The sequence below is a fragment of the Bufo gargarizans genome, chromosome 6, assembly GCF_014858855.1.
Source record: "Bufo gargarizans isolate SCDJY-AF-19 chromosome 6, ASM1485885v1, whole genome shotgun sequence".
Lineage (NCBI taxonomy): Eukaryota > Metazoa > Chordata > Amphibia > Anura > Bufonidae > Bufo > Bufo gargarizans.
The window spans coordinates 23212677-23229525 of NC_058085.1; the positions used below are offsets into that span (position 1 = coordinate 23212677).

Below are 16849 nucleotides of genomic sequence, written 5' to 3' on the forward strand. Positions count from 1 at the left end.
GAGTGGTCAGATAGTATCATGTCATGTATTAGAGAGTCGGTCACTCTTGATTGTAAGGATTCAGCCGCCTCATGGTCTCTGTGCCCAGCGGGCCGCCTCATAAAAGTAACAAGGTATGAGGCAGGAAGTTAAATTAAAGATAGAGGGGTCCTAAGGTGAAGACCTCGGGTAGGGACCCAGTGTGACAGAAAGATTAGGGAAAGCTTAGTGGAGATGAGTGATAGTTCAATCTATGCACTCTACTATCATGCCCCCCGAATTTTATATTTATTTTTACAAAATACTATATTTCCTACATCATTCGGTGGGTGGTGGGGTACACACCGATTTATCCTGAGGTATACTGTGTGAAGCCACTAATTTATTCTCTTTTTATATCAATCTCTGGAAACCGAATTACTGTTAAGTCTAATTCATATTTTCATCAGCACATATAATTCTAACTCACTAGCAGTTTTTTAAAGTTGCCCACACACACACTTCCATCAGGAGGTAGATTCTGTAGGTCTGTTTGTTAGCAAGCGCTATCCCGTGCCAGAGGTAGAATAGCTGTTCCCTGCCTAAAAAAGATGCCCATGACCAAACCCTCCCTACATGTTTCACCAGCGCACTCAGGCTCGGACTGGCCCACAGGGGTACAGGGTAATCCCCCGGTGGGCCCCTGAGCAAGGTGGGCCCCTAGTCTCCTAACCCCTGCACAAGTGGCACATAACACATTAGATTTAGTACAAACCGGATTCCCCAAAAGTTGGGACACTAAACAAATTGTGAATAAAAACTGAATGCAATGATGTGGAGATGGAAAATGTCAATATTGTATTTGTAATAGAACGTAGATGACAGATCAAACGTTTAATCCGAGTAAATGTATCATTTTAAAGGAAGAATACGTTGATTCAAATTTTCACGGTGTCAACAAATCCCCAAAAAGTTGGGACAAGTAGCAATAAGAGGCTGGAAAAAGTAAATTTGAGCATAACGAAGAGCTGGAAGACCAATTAACACTAATTAGGTCAATTGGCAACATGATTGGGTATAAAAAGAGCTTCTCAGAGGGGCAGTGTCTCTAAGAAGCCAAGATGGGTAGAGGATCACCAATTCCCACAATGTTGCGCAGAAAGATAGTGGAGCAATATCAGAAAGGTGTTACCCAGCGAAAAATTGCAAAGACTTTGCATCTATCATCATCAACTGTGCATAACATCATCCGAAGATTCAGAGAATCTGGAACAATCTCTGTGCGTAAGGGTGAAGGCCGTAAAACCATACTGGATGCCCGTGATCTCCGGGCCCTTAAACGACACTGCACCACAAACAGGAATGCTACTGTAAAGAAAATCACAGAATGGGCTCAGGAATACTTCCAGAAACCATTGTCAGTGAACACAATCCACCGTGCCATCCGCCGTTGCCAGCTGAAACTCTACAGTGCAAAGAAGAAGCCATTTCTAAGCAAGATCCACAAGCTCAGGTGTTTTCACTGGGCCAGGGATCATTTAAAATGGAGTGTGGCAAAATGGAAAACTGTTCTGTGGTCAGACGAGTCACGATGCGAACTTCTTTTTGGAAATCTAGGACGCCATGTCATCAGGACCAAAAAGGACAAGGACAACCCAAGTTGTTATCAACGCTCAGTTCAGAAGCCTGCATCTCTGATGGTATGGGGTTGCATGAGTGCGTGTGGCATGGGCAGCTTGCATGTCTGGAAAGGCACCATCAATGCAGAAAAATATATTCAGGTTCTAGAACAACATATGCTCCCATCCAGATGTCATCTCTTTCAGGGAAGACCCTGCATTTTTCAACAAGATAATGCCAGACCACATTCTGCATCAATCACAACATCATGGCTGCGTAGGAGAAGGATCCGGGTACTGAAATGGCCAGTCTGCAGTCCAGATCTTTCACCTATAGAGAACATTTGGCACATCATAAAGAGGAAGGTGCAACAAAGAAGGCCCAAGACGATTGAACAGTTAGAGGCCTGTATTGGACAAGAATGGGAGAGCATTCCTATTTCTAAACTTGAGAAACTGGTCTCCTTGGTCCCCAGACGTCTGTTGAGTGTTGTAAGAAGAAGGGGAGATGCCACACAGTGGTGAAAATGGCCTTGTCCCCACTTTTTAGGGATTTGTTGACACCATGAAATTCTGATTCAACATATTTTTCCCTTAAAATGGTACATTTTCTCAGTTTAAACTTTTGTTCCGTGATTTATGTTCTATTCTGAATAAATGGCACCTCCACATCATTGCATTCAGTTTTTATTCACGATTTGTATAGTGTCCCAACTTTTTTGGAATCCGGTTTGTACACTACATACATATATTCAATGTACAGCACCTCAACCAGCTTATGTTCATATAAAAAACTTGTTCGATTATTTATTATATTTGAATGTGTCTGTACGGTGGGCCCCCAAAATAAATTTTACTGGTGGTCCCTAGGTACCCCACTCCGACACTGAGCACACTGGCTTCATCAGGGGAGTTTGGGTTGTACTAAGGGGAAGCTCTAGGACCTGCCACATTGTATTGTAACTCTGCACCTGCCTTTTGTTTTCCCATCAAATAGTGAAGCCCCCAAGGGCCATGGAACCATTGAAAAAGCAGTATAGGATTATTTTCATCAGCACATATAACGTCAACTCACCAGCAATTATCTAGATGCTCAGATGCATCCGTACATTTTAGACCCTTTGATTATGGACATCTGGCCATGTAATCTCCAGTCTGACCACCAGTCCGAGGCTTGCTGTCCTGTCAGACAGGAGATCAGTCTCTCCTGTTCGGCTGACGTCCTGTGAACTACAAGATTACAGCATCATTTATCAGATCCCTCCCCACCTGCTACTCCTCCTTGTCTTCTGGGAAAGCACATATTTAAATGATAAGTTCCTGAAATGGTTACCTTCAGAATAAAGATGAGCAAATCAAGTCTAAACTAATCCGATTCAGTAAGACCCCAGCAGTGGAGGAGATCTCTCTCCACACCTAGGTTCTGATAGGAGTGTGTATGTGTGATCTGAACGTACCTACTTCTCCTGTCTCCTTCCCCCGCTTAGTGATGTGAGAAAGGAGTAAGGGTAGACCTTAGGAATGGTCACTCTTCTCACCTATGTATGACTGCTCACTAAAGCGAGTATTCACAAAATCGAGTGCTCCTCTGCTATTTTGGAAGAATCCAGTAGGTAACCTGCAGCCAGACCGCATAGAGACCACTAGACCTGGGACATATTGGGTAATTTAGATACCTATAGATTCACCATAAAATACTTGTTGATCACTCTCCACCAGAATTTCATGTGCTCTTTGAGCCAACACCTCACTCCAATATCCTACCAGGTGATAGACGTGATCTGTACACCATAACATAATAGTGACAGCGGGACCCCCATAGTTTTAATGGATCACACTTGTATTTCCTTTTAGCATAAATAGTAAAAGTTATGTTTTATCTCAATAAGGGTGACCCTGTACAGGGACTATTTTTTGGGTTATCAATCCTCTCATTCAGTTTTTGTCAAGATCCCCTCTACGGTCACATGGTATACCTGAGCTGCTTTAACTGTATCTATAACATGTGACCGTATGGAACTAGAAACATGTGACCATAGCGGGGACGAGCGCTCCACGGTAGAGCCACCAACACTAGTTCAAAAATCGTCTACAGAGTCCTTGGCGACGGAGACAAAATGTATTTAGCAACGGGCAGTGGATGACAAGTTTAGGGACTGGACCACATGATCTTTGTGTAGAATTTACGCAGGGAACAGAACCGGTGAATGAAGTACATTAGTGAGTTACATGAATATAAGGCCCTTCCCATAATGTGCAATTGCTCAGCATAGCAGCAGAATGCTATTTGGGGTGCTGTGCTGGCAATAAGCCTATGTAGCAACTTGAGGTTTTGAGAAAGAAAAGCTGTAAAAACAGAACAGTTATAACTATGTCCTTACACAGTCCATCTGAGTGAAAGAAAGTTTAGTTGCTCTATAATTGTGCCTCTGTCTTTAAATTACAGGAAACACACTTGCAATTTTGCTAGTACTGTTTAATAAGCTGTGAGTACAGAACCCCTGACTATTCAGTTATATGTCTCATAATAAAATGTCTGGAAAACGGAAGAGTACAAACCGAAAGACCCATGCCTCGTCCTCCCAGAGTTAGAATGTGGGTGGTAGCAGCGGTATCAGTACCGGCCAGAAGTAGTAGTAGTAGCAGTATCAGTCCCGGCCAGGAGTAGTAGTAGTTGGCCACAGTTCTCCCTGGCTCATAAAAAAAAGTGCTTAATTATTATTGAGGACAAAGAGGATGAGATTGTGGACTGGGGGAAGTATGGGGGGTATTACTATTACTGAAGGCACTGTCAGAGGTATTAGTAAAGAGGACCTGTCACCGCTCCTGACATGCCTGTTTTATTAGCTTCATGCATTCCCCATGTAATCACAGTTCTGGAGCATCTGCTCTTATGGCTTTATGATGTGTCATTCCTTTATTATTCCTACTATGTTATAAATGAGATGCTAGCAGTCTGCAGTAAGGGTACGGGGGTGGGGGGGGGGTCACCAGTTGGGGGTGTACCTGCACAGACTGACTCTATCCAATCAGTGCTGCCATTTTCAGACTGTGCAGGTGCACACCCCAAACTGGTGACCGCCCCTCTGTACCCTTACTGAAGGCTAATACCAATTCATTCATAACCTCTATCAGGAATAATAAAGTAATGACACAACATAGAGCAGCCATGAGAATAGATTCTCCAGAATTGCTATTACATGGGGAATGCATGAAGCTATTAAAACAGGCATGTCAGGAGCGGTGACAGGTCCTCTTTAATACTGGTAACACAGCCAGGGCATTATTATTGCTGGGGACATTTAGCTACTAGGACACTGTAGGGGGCCTTACAGGCTCTTTATAGCTATAGGAGTTTAGACTCTGATCGTTTAGACATGAACAGCGGCAGTGTACTACAACCCATTCAGACATATAATGGGGAGGGTGGGGGCCCTATCTAAAGTTTGCCCTGGGGCCCTTACAACTCTAGTTACACCACTGTGTCCTTATACTAGAGACAGTGATAATCAGGATGATCTAGTGGTGATAGATAATCAGTTCTCACCTTTCCTGTGTTCTCTCCTGTCCCTTATACTATAATCAGTGATAAGCAGGGTGTTCTAGTGGTGATAGATAATCAGTTCTCACCTCTCCTGTGTTCTCCCCTGTCCCTTATACTAGGTACAGTATCTTCATGCCTGCAGTCATCCCAAAACTTCTAGATAGAACAGGAAGACAGCATTAAAGGGTTTGTTCAGGAATTAGTAACTTTTCACGTGTCCGCAGCCTCTACTATGGAAAGAGTCATACGTACCTGCTACCCTCAGCTCCGGTTATGTGTGCCAGCTCCTGTGTGTCCATCTTCCAGTAAATGTTGTTTGCTCCCTCGCCGGCACAGCCATGGTCACCTGCTTTACTGCAGCCAATGACTGGCTTTAGAGGTGATGTGTTTCTTGTGGACATGTTACCCCTGAATCCAGTCACTGGCTCTAGCAGAGCAGATGATTATGCCCATTCCTAGGAGGTAAATAAGCCACGGACTGAAAGAACTTTGGCTTACCGGCTTCACAGTCCTGGGGCGGCCAGCAAGGACAACAGGTGCACAAACAATGTAATGTTATATACACACAATGTAATGTTATATACACACAATGTAATGTTAGGGATGGAATATAAGGGCTGCTCTCCCTGCATTGCAAACTGGTTGGAATAATGAAGCAATCAGATTCGATTTATACAGGAGACCTGCAGATATTTGGGTCAGATAACTCCTGCTGTCCGGTCATTTTTGGTTGTCTTTTCAGGTCATATAAGACCTTCCACACGACTTCTCCAACCGTCTGATGACTTCTACAATATTTCTTTCACAGCTTGTGAATCCGGGTGAAGATCTGAACATTATTAATGCTACAGAGACATATGTGAGGGGTGATGAGCAGAGTACAGAGGACATTCCTACAGATAACCGCCCAGGTGAGTAGTGACCACTAAGTAAAGCAGAGAAGACTCACAGATTCTACTCCTTCACTGGATGAAACAATTTTATGTTACATTTTTAGGTTCTCTCTTCTGTCAGTTTTTTCAGCGTTATATTCACAGATTCAGCTAAAATTCAAATTAAATATGGATGGAAATGTGACCACGTTATAGGTGATATACAGTATGTATATGATACATATAGTCCACCCTCAGGAGAGGTCATTAATATCAGATCGGCGGCAGATTCAACTCCTGGCAGCCTTGTTGGTCAGATGTATGGAGAGGACACAGTGCTCTGCGCGGTCTTAGGCCTCTTCCTGGCCATGCAATGTGACGTTCATCGGTCATATGGCCTAGGCACAGATTAGTCCCATTCGAGTGAATGGGTCTGAGCGGCAATGCCAAGCACAGCTACTATTCAACAGACGGCGCTGTGCCCGGTAAGCTGTGAGGAGACTTTGTATTAACTGGAGCTCCGGTGAGCACTGAGGCTTCCTCAGACAGCTGATTGGTGGGGGTGCAGGGACCAGACCCCCGCTGATATTGATGACCTGTGCTGACAAAAATCTTGAAGAACCCCTTAAATGATCTGCAAATGATAAGAAACGAATAAAAAATATACAAAACATCTCGCTTTATTCAGTATTGAGTATGAGAGCCACGTGCATAAATACATTCACTTACACGCCTTGGCCTCCTACCAATGAGGTTACTAATGATTGTCTGAGGAATGTTCTGCCATGCTGAATGCATTTGGGCAAGGAAATCATCAAGATCTGTTGCTGGTGCCTACAGTATCTCACAAAAGTCAGTCAACCCCTCACATTTTTGTAAATATTTTATTCTATCTATTCATGAGACAACCCGGAAGATCTGACCCTTTGATACAATGTAGAGTAGTCAGTGTACACCTTGTATAACGGTGTAAATTTGGTGTTTCCTCAAAATAACTCACACAGCCACTAATGTCTGAACCTCTGGCAGCAAAAGTGAGTACACCCCTAAGTGAGAATGGCCAAATTGTGCCCAAAGTGTCAATATTTAGTGTGGCCACCATTATTTTCCAGCACTGCCTTAACTCTCTTGGGCATTTAGTTCACTAGAGCGTCACAGGTTGCCACTTGAATCCTCTTCCACTCCTCCATGATGGCATATGTCTATTTTGAAAAGACAACCTCTGGATATGGAGCTGAGCATGTGCACTTACCTTCTTCGGTCGACCATGACGAGGCCTGTTCTGTGTGGAACCTGTCTTTTTAAACCGCTGTATGGTCTTGGCCACCATGCTGCAGCTTGCAATGGCTGATTATCTGGTACCCTACACCAGGTAATTATCCACGTCCCCAACAAAAACTGAGCAGATTGTTGCTTCCACTTCTTCTACCTTCTTTTATATGTGCAAACTGAAGCATTGCCATGTTGTCTTAAAGGGAACCTGTCACCGGGATTTGGTGTATAGAGCTGAGGACATGGGTTCCTAGATGGCCGCTAGCACATCCGCAATACCCAGTCCCCATAGCTCTGTGTGCTTTTATTGTGTAAGAAAACTGATTTGATACATATGCAAATTAACCTGAGATGAGTCCTGTCCCTGACTCATCTCACATACAGGACTCATCTCAGGTTAATTTGCATATGTATCAAATCGTTATTTTTACACAATAAAGGCACACAGGGCTATGGGGACTGGGTTTTGCGGATGTGCTAGCGGCCATCTAGCAACCGATGTCCTCAGCTCCATACACAAAATCCCGGTGACAGGTTCCCTTTAAAGCTGATGAGCTTGGGCAAGAGAAGCTACATAGATCAGTTGGTAATCTGCATCAAGCAGCAAGTTTCCTGCTGGATTTCTCTCCTCCATCTACAACTGGACAACGTGGTTGGTGACAATGGCAGGAACATTGTGGCTGCACTTCATTTGGGGGAAATAACACATGTTCCCTGCATGGTGCACATCATGAATTTTTGGTGCATAAATTTTTTTAAAAGTTACGTGGCTTGCAGATGATGTTGGTCATGTCCAGGGGACTGTCCAGCCATTCTTATGTGGCTAGAAAGTCCCTTCTGAATGTGAAGTGACAAAATGGTCTGCCTTTGTACAGTTTGAATTCCACCTTACATATGCTGAAGCGTTGCTATGAGCAGTGTAGAGAGATTCATGATTTACATGATGCATGAGACCACCACAGCAGAGCATATGTTATTTTGAGCGCAGGCAGTGACAGCTCATCAGGGCCATGTGACCCCTTCGAAGAGGCCACCAGAGTAGGGACAAGCATTAACATGGCATCACCCTGATATTTATATTTGAACAAATGCTCACGCTGATGCAACAAGGACTAGAGGAAGAACAACAACCTCCACAGCTTTCTGGGGATCCTGTAGCTGATAGGAACCTGGACGGACATAAAGGAGGAAGTGGAGGAGGAGAAGTTTGTGGTGCAGGGGGACATGGAGTTTTCCCAGGCACAGCTAAGGAAGGAGGTTAGCGCTCGGTATGATAGATATGCTCATGATTAAGATGAGGATGATGACATTGGCCATGACCAACCATTGCAGTGGAGTCTTAAAAAACTGGGTCCACATGCATGCTGGTGAGCATGACAAACTGCATGCTTGGTTGCCTACATGCTGGTAAGCATGTGGTTAGCATCAAGCAAAGTGATGATTACTGTAGAGCCATACTTTTAGATCATTGCAATCAAAGCAAAAAAGGGGAGAATGTTTTACTGATACCTGTCACCTGTATTTCTGACCAGGAGTCCCATCTCCAACCTGGCTGAGTCAGAGACCTCCCGCCCTCTCTGGTGGTGCTACCCCTACAATAAGACCTCTTTCACATGGGCGACATTTCTGCGCGGGTGCAATGCGTGAGGTGAACGCGTTGCACCCGCACTGAATCCGGATCCATTAATTTCTATGGGGCTGTGCACATGAGCGGTGATTTTCACTCATCAATTGTGCGTTTTTCACTCAACGCAGGCCCCATAGAAGTGAATGGGGCTGCGTGAAATTCCCAAGCAAGTGCGGATGCGGTGCGATTTTCACGCATGGTTGCTAGCAGATGATCGGGATGGGACCCGATCATTATTATTTTTACCTTATAACATGGTTATAAGGGAAAATAATAGCACTAATACAGAATACTTAGTAAAATAGGGCTGGAGGGGTTAAAAAAAATATATATAATTAACTCACCTTAATCCACTTGTTCCCGCAGCATGACTTCTCTTCTTTGCTGTGCAGGAGTAAAAAGACCTGTGTTGACGTCACTGCGCTCATCACATGGTCCGTCACATGATCCATCACCATGGTGATGGATCATGTGATGAGCGCAGTGATGTCATCAAAGGTCCTTTACCTAGGTCCTGAAGAAAGAAGAGACGCCAGGCTGTGCGAACAAGTGGATTAAGGTGAGGTAAATATTATTTTTTTAACCCCTCCAGCCCTATTTTACTTAGCATTCTGTATTAAGAATGCTATTATTTTCCCTTATAACCATGTTATAAGGGAAAATAATACAATCTACACAACACCTAACCCAAGTTCGGGTCTGGGTACTAAACATGCCGATTTTGGTCACGCACGTGCAAAACGCATTAAAATGTTTTGCACTCGCGCGGAAAAATTACACATTTTCCCGCGACGCACCCGCATCTTATACAGCTCAAATCCATGACGCCCGTGTGAAAGAGGCCTAAGTCTTAGAAGCCACAGCAGCATCCAATTTAGTTTTCTTAATGTGATGGAAGTTTTTTTAAGTGCTGTGCCAACCTGACTCATATCAGCTAAAGGACAACTGTTGCCTTAACAACCGGGTTCAGTCGTACCTGGACTGTGCCCTTTCTTCTGCACATAGCCTGTCCCCTGACTCCATGGATTTCTGGGAGGCAGATTGGAACAGTGGCTGGAGCTGGCCCAGTTTGATATGTGTACTGTCTTGTCCAGCCTCCACTGCAGGGTATTCAGTGTGGCAGGTGGCATCGTCACACACCTCCAGCTAATGCCACGGACTAGATCTGCCAGAGAGTCATACACAGATTATCAGGCCAGTAGGAGCAGGTTCAATTCTGGTCAAATGTATTTGTTCCCTCTTCTGACTGATTCTTCAGAATTACACCTGAAATGTATTTCAAGAACTTGCATCATCTCCATTGATTATACTTTTCATAATCTTTGGTTGGTGTGTACAGTATATATGAGTCGCAAGCACTTAAAGGACTAGTCTCATCTGAGACAATGGGGGCATATCACTAGGATATGCCCCAATGTCTGATAGCTGCAACCCCCACTTATATAGAGAACGGATCGGGCCAAAGTGGTGGCTGGAGGACTCTGGTCTGGTACCAGACAATAGGGGCATATCCTAGCGAAATGCCTCCATTGTCTCAGATGAGACAACCCCTTTAATATAAATGCACCAAAAAAAGATGTTATGGTGGGCCTTGCAGTTTGTTTACTTGAGAGTGACAGGACTGAGATTTGGAGAGACCTCGGTGTGCACATTGTCCTAGCTGCAGTGAGGATGTTCAGGTCACAGGATTATTCTTTGGCGCTATATGTAGTTGTGTAATCGGGAAAGGCTGCAGGATAAGGCTACATTCACACAATAGTGCAAAATGGCACACCGCTGATTTTAGAATTGAAGTCAATGGCGCTATTCATTTAGCAATTTTTTTTTTAAGGCGAGTGAATAGTGGTTGTGAGAAATAGGACATGTTCTGTTTGTGGCCATTTTCACTGCCAGATGGACCCCATGTAAATCAATGGGACTATTTTTAATGGCCATTTACACAGGAGAGCATCCATGTAATGGCCGTTTATTATGGGTACACTAGTGGAAAATGGCCTTTTATGTTTTAAAATAAAATTAAATTGCGTTATCCGCTTGCACATACAAGGCAGTCTCTCTTGGTGCTGAAGGACCTGTGCTACCAATGTGATGACATCACTATGCCCTCCCAGCATTATGGCTTAGGAGCGTATGGTGACATCGTCCCACTGAGAGTGCAGGTCCTTTAGCACCAAATGATGAACAACTTTTCTCTACACCTGCAACTGGATGAGAGGAGTAATTTTTTTTCCCCCCATAAAAACAAACCCCCTGCACATTATTAACATTATTAATTATTACAGATGGTAGCCACCCTTGGGAACATTAATACTAACTGGGGCCACTATGGGGGACATTATGTATACTGGAGGGGTTGGTAATTAAAAAATAAAAATCATCTAAATCATCCTGAAATAATGGCCATTAAAAATGAATGCGTCCAGACAACCAAGAAAGGGATGCAAAAATTGTTGAAAAATTGCCTTTTTTTTCACATGTGAATGTAGCCTTAAGAGGTCATACAAAAAAGTCTCACCCCTGAACACCAGATATTTGCTTGCTGCTAGGAAGAGCATAATGTACTCGGTATTTACTTTTTTCACAGTACAGGAGCTTCACTGATGTAAAGAGGTTACTAAGGGACAACACTACTGCAGGGGGCACACAAAGGGGGCATAACTACTGTATGGGGGCTCTTAGGGGGCATAACTACTGTTTGGAGAATTCAAGAGGACATTCTACTGATTGGGGGCACTTAGGGAGCATCAGTACTGTGAAGAGGGTAGTAAGGGGGAATTCCACTGTGAAAGGGACACTGAGAGGAGATAACTATTGTGTGGGGTGCTAAGAGGAGATTCTTTGCCTCTTGTCCAGTGCTAGGAAATGTTTTATTTTTATATATTTTTAAATGACTGATTGGGTGGGGGTTGCAGGGAAGTTGCTCAAGGTGGGAGCCAGCGTTTTCTAGTTATGCCCCTCGGTCCACTATTAGATTGTGGTCTGTTTGGCCACCACTATTTTAGTCAATAGATACTTGAATTTTGTGCCATGCCTTGTATTTTCTGTGGATTTTTTTTATCGGAAAAGTTATAAAATTTCAATGCAATTTTAATGTTATTTATCAATAATAAAATGTGTTTTGTTCTTGGCAGATGACTGTACCAGGAACTTAGAGAAACATTTGGTATCTTCAGATTTTGAAGTAGATGATTGTGGTATCACACGAGATACATTTGAAGAGCATGCCAATATGCAAGATATACCCTCATCCAATCACAGCAACAACACATCATTTGATTATTTTAAACAGGTCCGATCTTCTGAATCATCACATACTGTAACACAGAATAAAAGTCACAGAAGAGGTGCTAAACATCAAACAGGTTACGTAAAAGAGAAGACCTTTTCATGTTCAGAATGTGGTAACTGTTTTAGATTTAAATCAGAACTTGTTGTACATCTGAGAATTCACACAGGGGAGAAGCCATTTTCATGTTCAGAATGTGGGAAATGTTTTAATCGTAAATCAGGTCTTGTTATACATCAGAGAAATCACATAGGAGAGAAGCCATTTTCATGTTCAGAATGTGAGAAAGGTTTTCACAATAAATCAGAACTTGTTATACATCAGAGAAATCACACAGGAGAGAAGCCATATCCATGTTCAGAATGCAGTGAATGTTTCAACCAGAAATCAGATCTTGTTGTACATCAGAGAGTTCACACAGGGGAGAAGCCATTTTCATGTTCAGAATGTGGGAAATGTTTTAACCGTAAATCAAATCTTAATACACATCAGAGAATTCACACAGGGGAGAAGCCATTTTCATGTCCAGAATGTGGGAAATTTTTTAAGCATAAATCAGCTCTTGTTGTACATCAGAGAAATCACACAGGAGAGAAGCCATTTTCATGTTCAGAATGTGGGAAATGTTTTAACAGGAAATCAGGTCTTGTTATACATCAGATAAATCACACAGGAGAGAAGCCATTTCCATGTTCAGAATGTGGGAAATGTTTTAAGATGAAATCAGAACTTGTTGTACATGAGAGAATTCACACAGGGGAGAAGGCATTTTCATGTTCAGAATGTGGGAAATGTTTTAACCGTAAATCAAATCTTGATACACATCAGAAAATTCACACAGTAGAGAAGCCATTTTCATGTTCAGAATGTGGTAAATGTTTTAGATTTAAATCAGATCTTGTTAAACATGAGAGAATTCACACAGGGGAGAAGCCATTTTCATGTTCAGAATGTGGGAAATGTTTTAAGCAGATATCAGCTCTTCTTATACATCTGAGAATTCACACAGGGGAGAATCCGTTTTCATGTTTAGAATGTGGTAAATGTTTTAAGATGAAATCAGCTCTTGTTATACATCAGAGAATTCACACAGGGGAGAAGCCATTTTTATGTTCAAAATGTGATATCCGTTTCAACCATAAATCATCTCTTGTTAAACATCAAAAAACCCACATATAAGAAAAGCCATCTTCATGCTTAGCCCATTAGTGACCACCCTTATGTGTTTTATGGTGGTCACTAACTGGCTTTATTCCTTCAGATACTCCTTTTTACATTGAGATAAAACAGCGCCTTGCTTTCAAATACCAGAGGTAGCTGAGGGCTTGCAGTGATGATTGGGACCGCTGTGAGAGCTCCCCAAACAAACATCGTCTCCTGTATTGAATGAATATTGGTAATCAAAAGACAGATCCAGTTAAATGTAAAACTAAGTTTTTTGTTTATATATATATATACAGTTGCAAGAAAAAGTAGGTGAACCCTTTGGAATTATATGGATTTCTGCACAAATTGGTAATAAAATGTGATCTGATCTAAGTCACAACAATAGACAGTCACAGTCTGCTTAAACTAATAACACACAAAGAATTAAATGTTATCATGTTTTTATTGAACACCATATAAACATTCACAATGCAGTTGGAAAAAGTATGTGAACCCTTGGATTTAATAACTGGTTGAACCTCCTTTGGCAGCAATAACTTCAACCAAACGTTTCCTGTAGTTGCAGATCAGACGTTCACAAAGGTCAGGAGTAATTCTTGACCAGTCCTCTTCACAGAACTGTTTCAGTTCAACAATATTCTTGGGATGTCTGGTGTGAATCGCTTTCTTGAGGTCATGCCACAGCGTCTCAATCGGGTTGAGGTCAGGACTCTGACTGGGCCACTCCAGAAGGCGTATTTTCTTCTGTTTAAGCCATTCTGTCGTTGATTTACTTCTATGCTTTGGGTCGTTACCCTGTTGCAACACCCATCTTCTGTTGAAATTCAGCTGGTGGACAAATAGCCTTAAGTTCTCCTGCAAAATGTCTTGATAAACTTGGGAATTCATTTTTCCTTCGATGATAGCAATCCGTCCAGGCCCTGATGTAGCAAAGCAGCCCCAAACCATGATGTTCCCACCACCATACTTCACAGTTAGGATGAGGTTTTGTTGTTGGTGTGCTGTGCCTCTTTTTCTCCACACATGGTTTCATCTGTCCACAGAATATTTTGCTAGTACTGCTGTGGAACATCCATGTGCTCTTGTGCAAACTTTAAATGTGCAGCAATGTTTTTTTTTGGACAGCAGTGGCTTCCTCTATGGTATCCTCCCATGAAATCCATTCTTGTTTAGTGTTTTACGTATAGTAGATTCGCTAACAGGGATGTTAGCATATGCCAGAGACTTTTGTAAGTCTTTAGCTGACACTCTAGGATTCTTCTTCACCTCATTGAACAGTCTGTGCTGTGATCTTGCAGTCATCTTTACAGGACGGCCACTCCTAGGGAGAGTAGCAGGAGTGCTGAACTTTCTACATTTATAGACAATTTGTCTTACCGTCGACGGAACAGTGAGGCTTTTGCAGATACTTTTATAACCCTTTCCAGCTTTATGCAAGTCAACAATTCTTAATCGTAGATCTTCTGAGAGCGCTTTTGTGCGAGGCATCATTCACATCAGGCAATGCTTCTTGTGAAAAGCAAACCCAGAACTGGTGTGTGTTTTTTATAGAGCTGGGCAGCTGTAACCAACACCTCCAATCTCATCTCATTGATTGGACTCCAGTTGGCTGACACCTCACTCCAATTAGCTCTTGGAGATGTCATTAGTCTAGAGGTTCACATACTTTTTCCACCTGCACTGTGAATGTTTACATGGTGTGTTCAATAAAAAACTTGGTAACATTTAATTATTTGTGTGTTATTAGTTTAAGCAGACTGTGTGATTGTCTATTGTTGTGACTTAGATAAAGATCAGATCGTATTTTATGACCAATTTGTGCAGAAATCCATATCATTCCAAAGGGTTCACATACATACATACATACAGTTGCCAGAAAAGATATATATATATATATATATGTTTGAGAGAGAGGAAAAAAAAAAAACTAGTTTCTCAAAGGGACCACCCTGCCTGTGAATGGTGTAGGGACCCTCCATTCCTGTAAAACTGCAAATACAGGGGCCTATATGTGAAAGTCCAAAAAATAGAGCTGGATTCCCACAAGAGCTGGTGTCCAGACATGTGGAAAAAGGGCATCATTCACACTTGTAAATGGCCAGTTATTTGCGGATAGGATGTAACATAGTTTATAAGGCTGAAAAAAGACATTTGTCCATCCAGTTCAGCCTGTTATCCTGCAAGTTGATCCAGAGGAAGGCAAAAAAAAAAAAAAAAGGTGGGATAGAAGCCAATTTTCCCCACTTTAGGGGGAAAAAATTTGTTCCCGATTCCAATCAGGCAATCAGAATAACTCCCTGGATCAACGACCCATCTCTAGTAGCTATAGCCTTTAATAATATTACACTCCAGAAATACATCCAGGCCCCTCTTGAACTCTTTTAGTGAACTCACCATCACCACCTCCTTAGGAAGAGAGTTCCATAGTCTCACTGCTCTTACTGTAAAGACTCCTCTTCTATGTTTGTGTACAAGCCTTCTTTCCTCCAGACGCAGTGGATGTCCCCTCGTCACAGTCCCAGTCCTGGTGATACATAGATGATAGGAGAGATCTCTGTTCTGACCCCTGACATAGTTATACATAGTTATTAGATCTGCCCTCAGTCATCTTTTTTCTAAAGTGAATAACCCTAATTGTGATAATCTTTCTGGGTACTGTAGTCAACCCATTCCAGTTCTTACTTTAGGTGCCCTCCTCTGAACCCTCTTCAGCTCTGCTATGTCTGCCTTGTTCACAGGAGCCCTGAACTGTACACAGTACTCCATGTGTGGTCTGACTAGTGACTTGTAAAGTGGTAGGACTATGTTCTCACCATGGGAATATATGCCCCTTTATATGCAACACTATATCTAATAATGTAATCGGCATAATGCAGACCTAATTCATCTAATATGGAATTGTTCAAAACTTAGGAGATACTGTATAGAAAGTGTGGAATTGATAAATACTGTGTTTCAAACAAATATAGATGCTACACCACTAACGTGTTTTAGGATGTGTCAAAGTATAGCCAGGAATGGCGAAGAAAAAAAACGGCCATTATGCAAAGCTAGAAAAAGTATTGCACAGCACTGGATTGACCCACAGCCGCCAACACTGCAAGAGCTAGTACAAACCGGATTCCAAAAAAGTTGGGACACTAAACTAATTGTGAATAAAAACTGAATGCAATGATGTGGAGATGGCAAATGTCAATATTTTATTTGTAATAGAACGTAGATGACAGATCAAACGTTTAATCCGAGTAAATGTATCATTTTAAAGGAAAAATACGTTAATTCAAATTTTCACGGTGTCAACAAAGCCGCAAAAAGTTGGGACAAGTAGCAATAAGAGGCTGGAAAAAGTACATTTGAGCATAACGAAGAGCTGGAAGACCAATTAACACTAATTAGGTCAATTGGCAACATGATTGGGTATAAAAAGAGCTTCTCAGAGTGGCAGTGTCTCTCAGAAGCCAAGATGGGTAGAGGATCACCAATTCCCACAATGTTGCGCAGAAA

At 42.3% G+C, this 16849-nt stretch overlaps 1 protein-coding gene across 1 annotated transcript in view; it reads left to right on the forward strand.

The window, feature by feature from the left end:
- LOC122940391 overlaps window positions 1-16849 on the forward strand; it is a 1778572-nt gene that overhangs the window by 1401873 nt on the left and 359850 nt on the right. The window contains exon 11 of the mRNA XM_044297042.1: window positions 12468-13351. Within this exon, the coding sequence (XP_044152977.1) occupies window positions 12468-13351 (884 nt within the window). The remainder of the gene's footprint in view (window positions 1-12467; window positions 13352-16849) is intronic.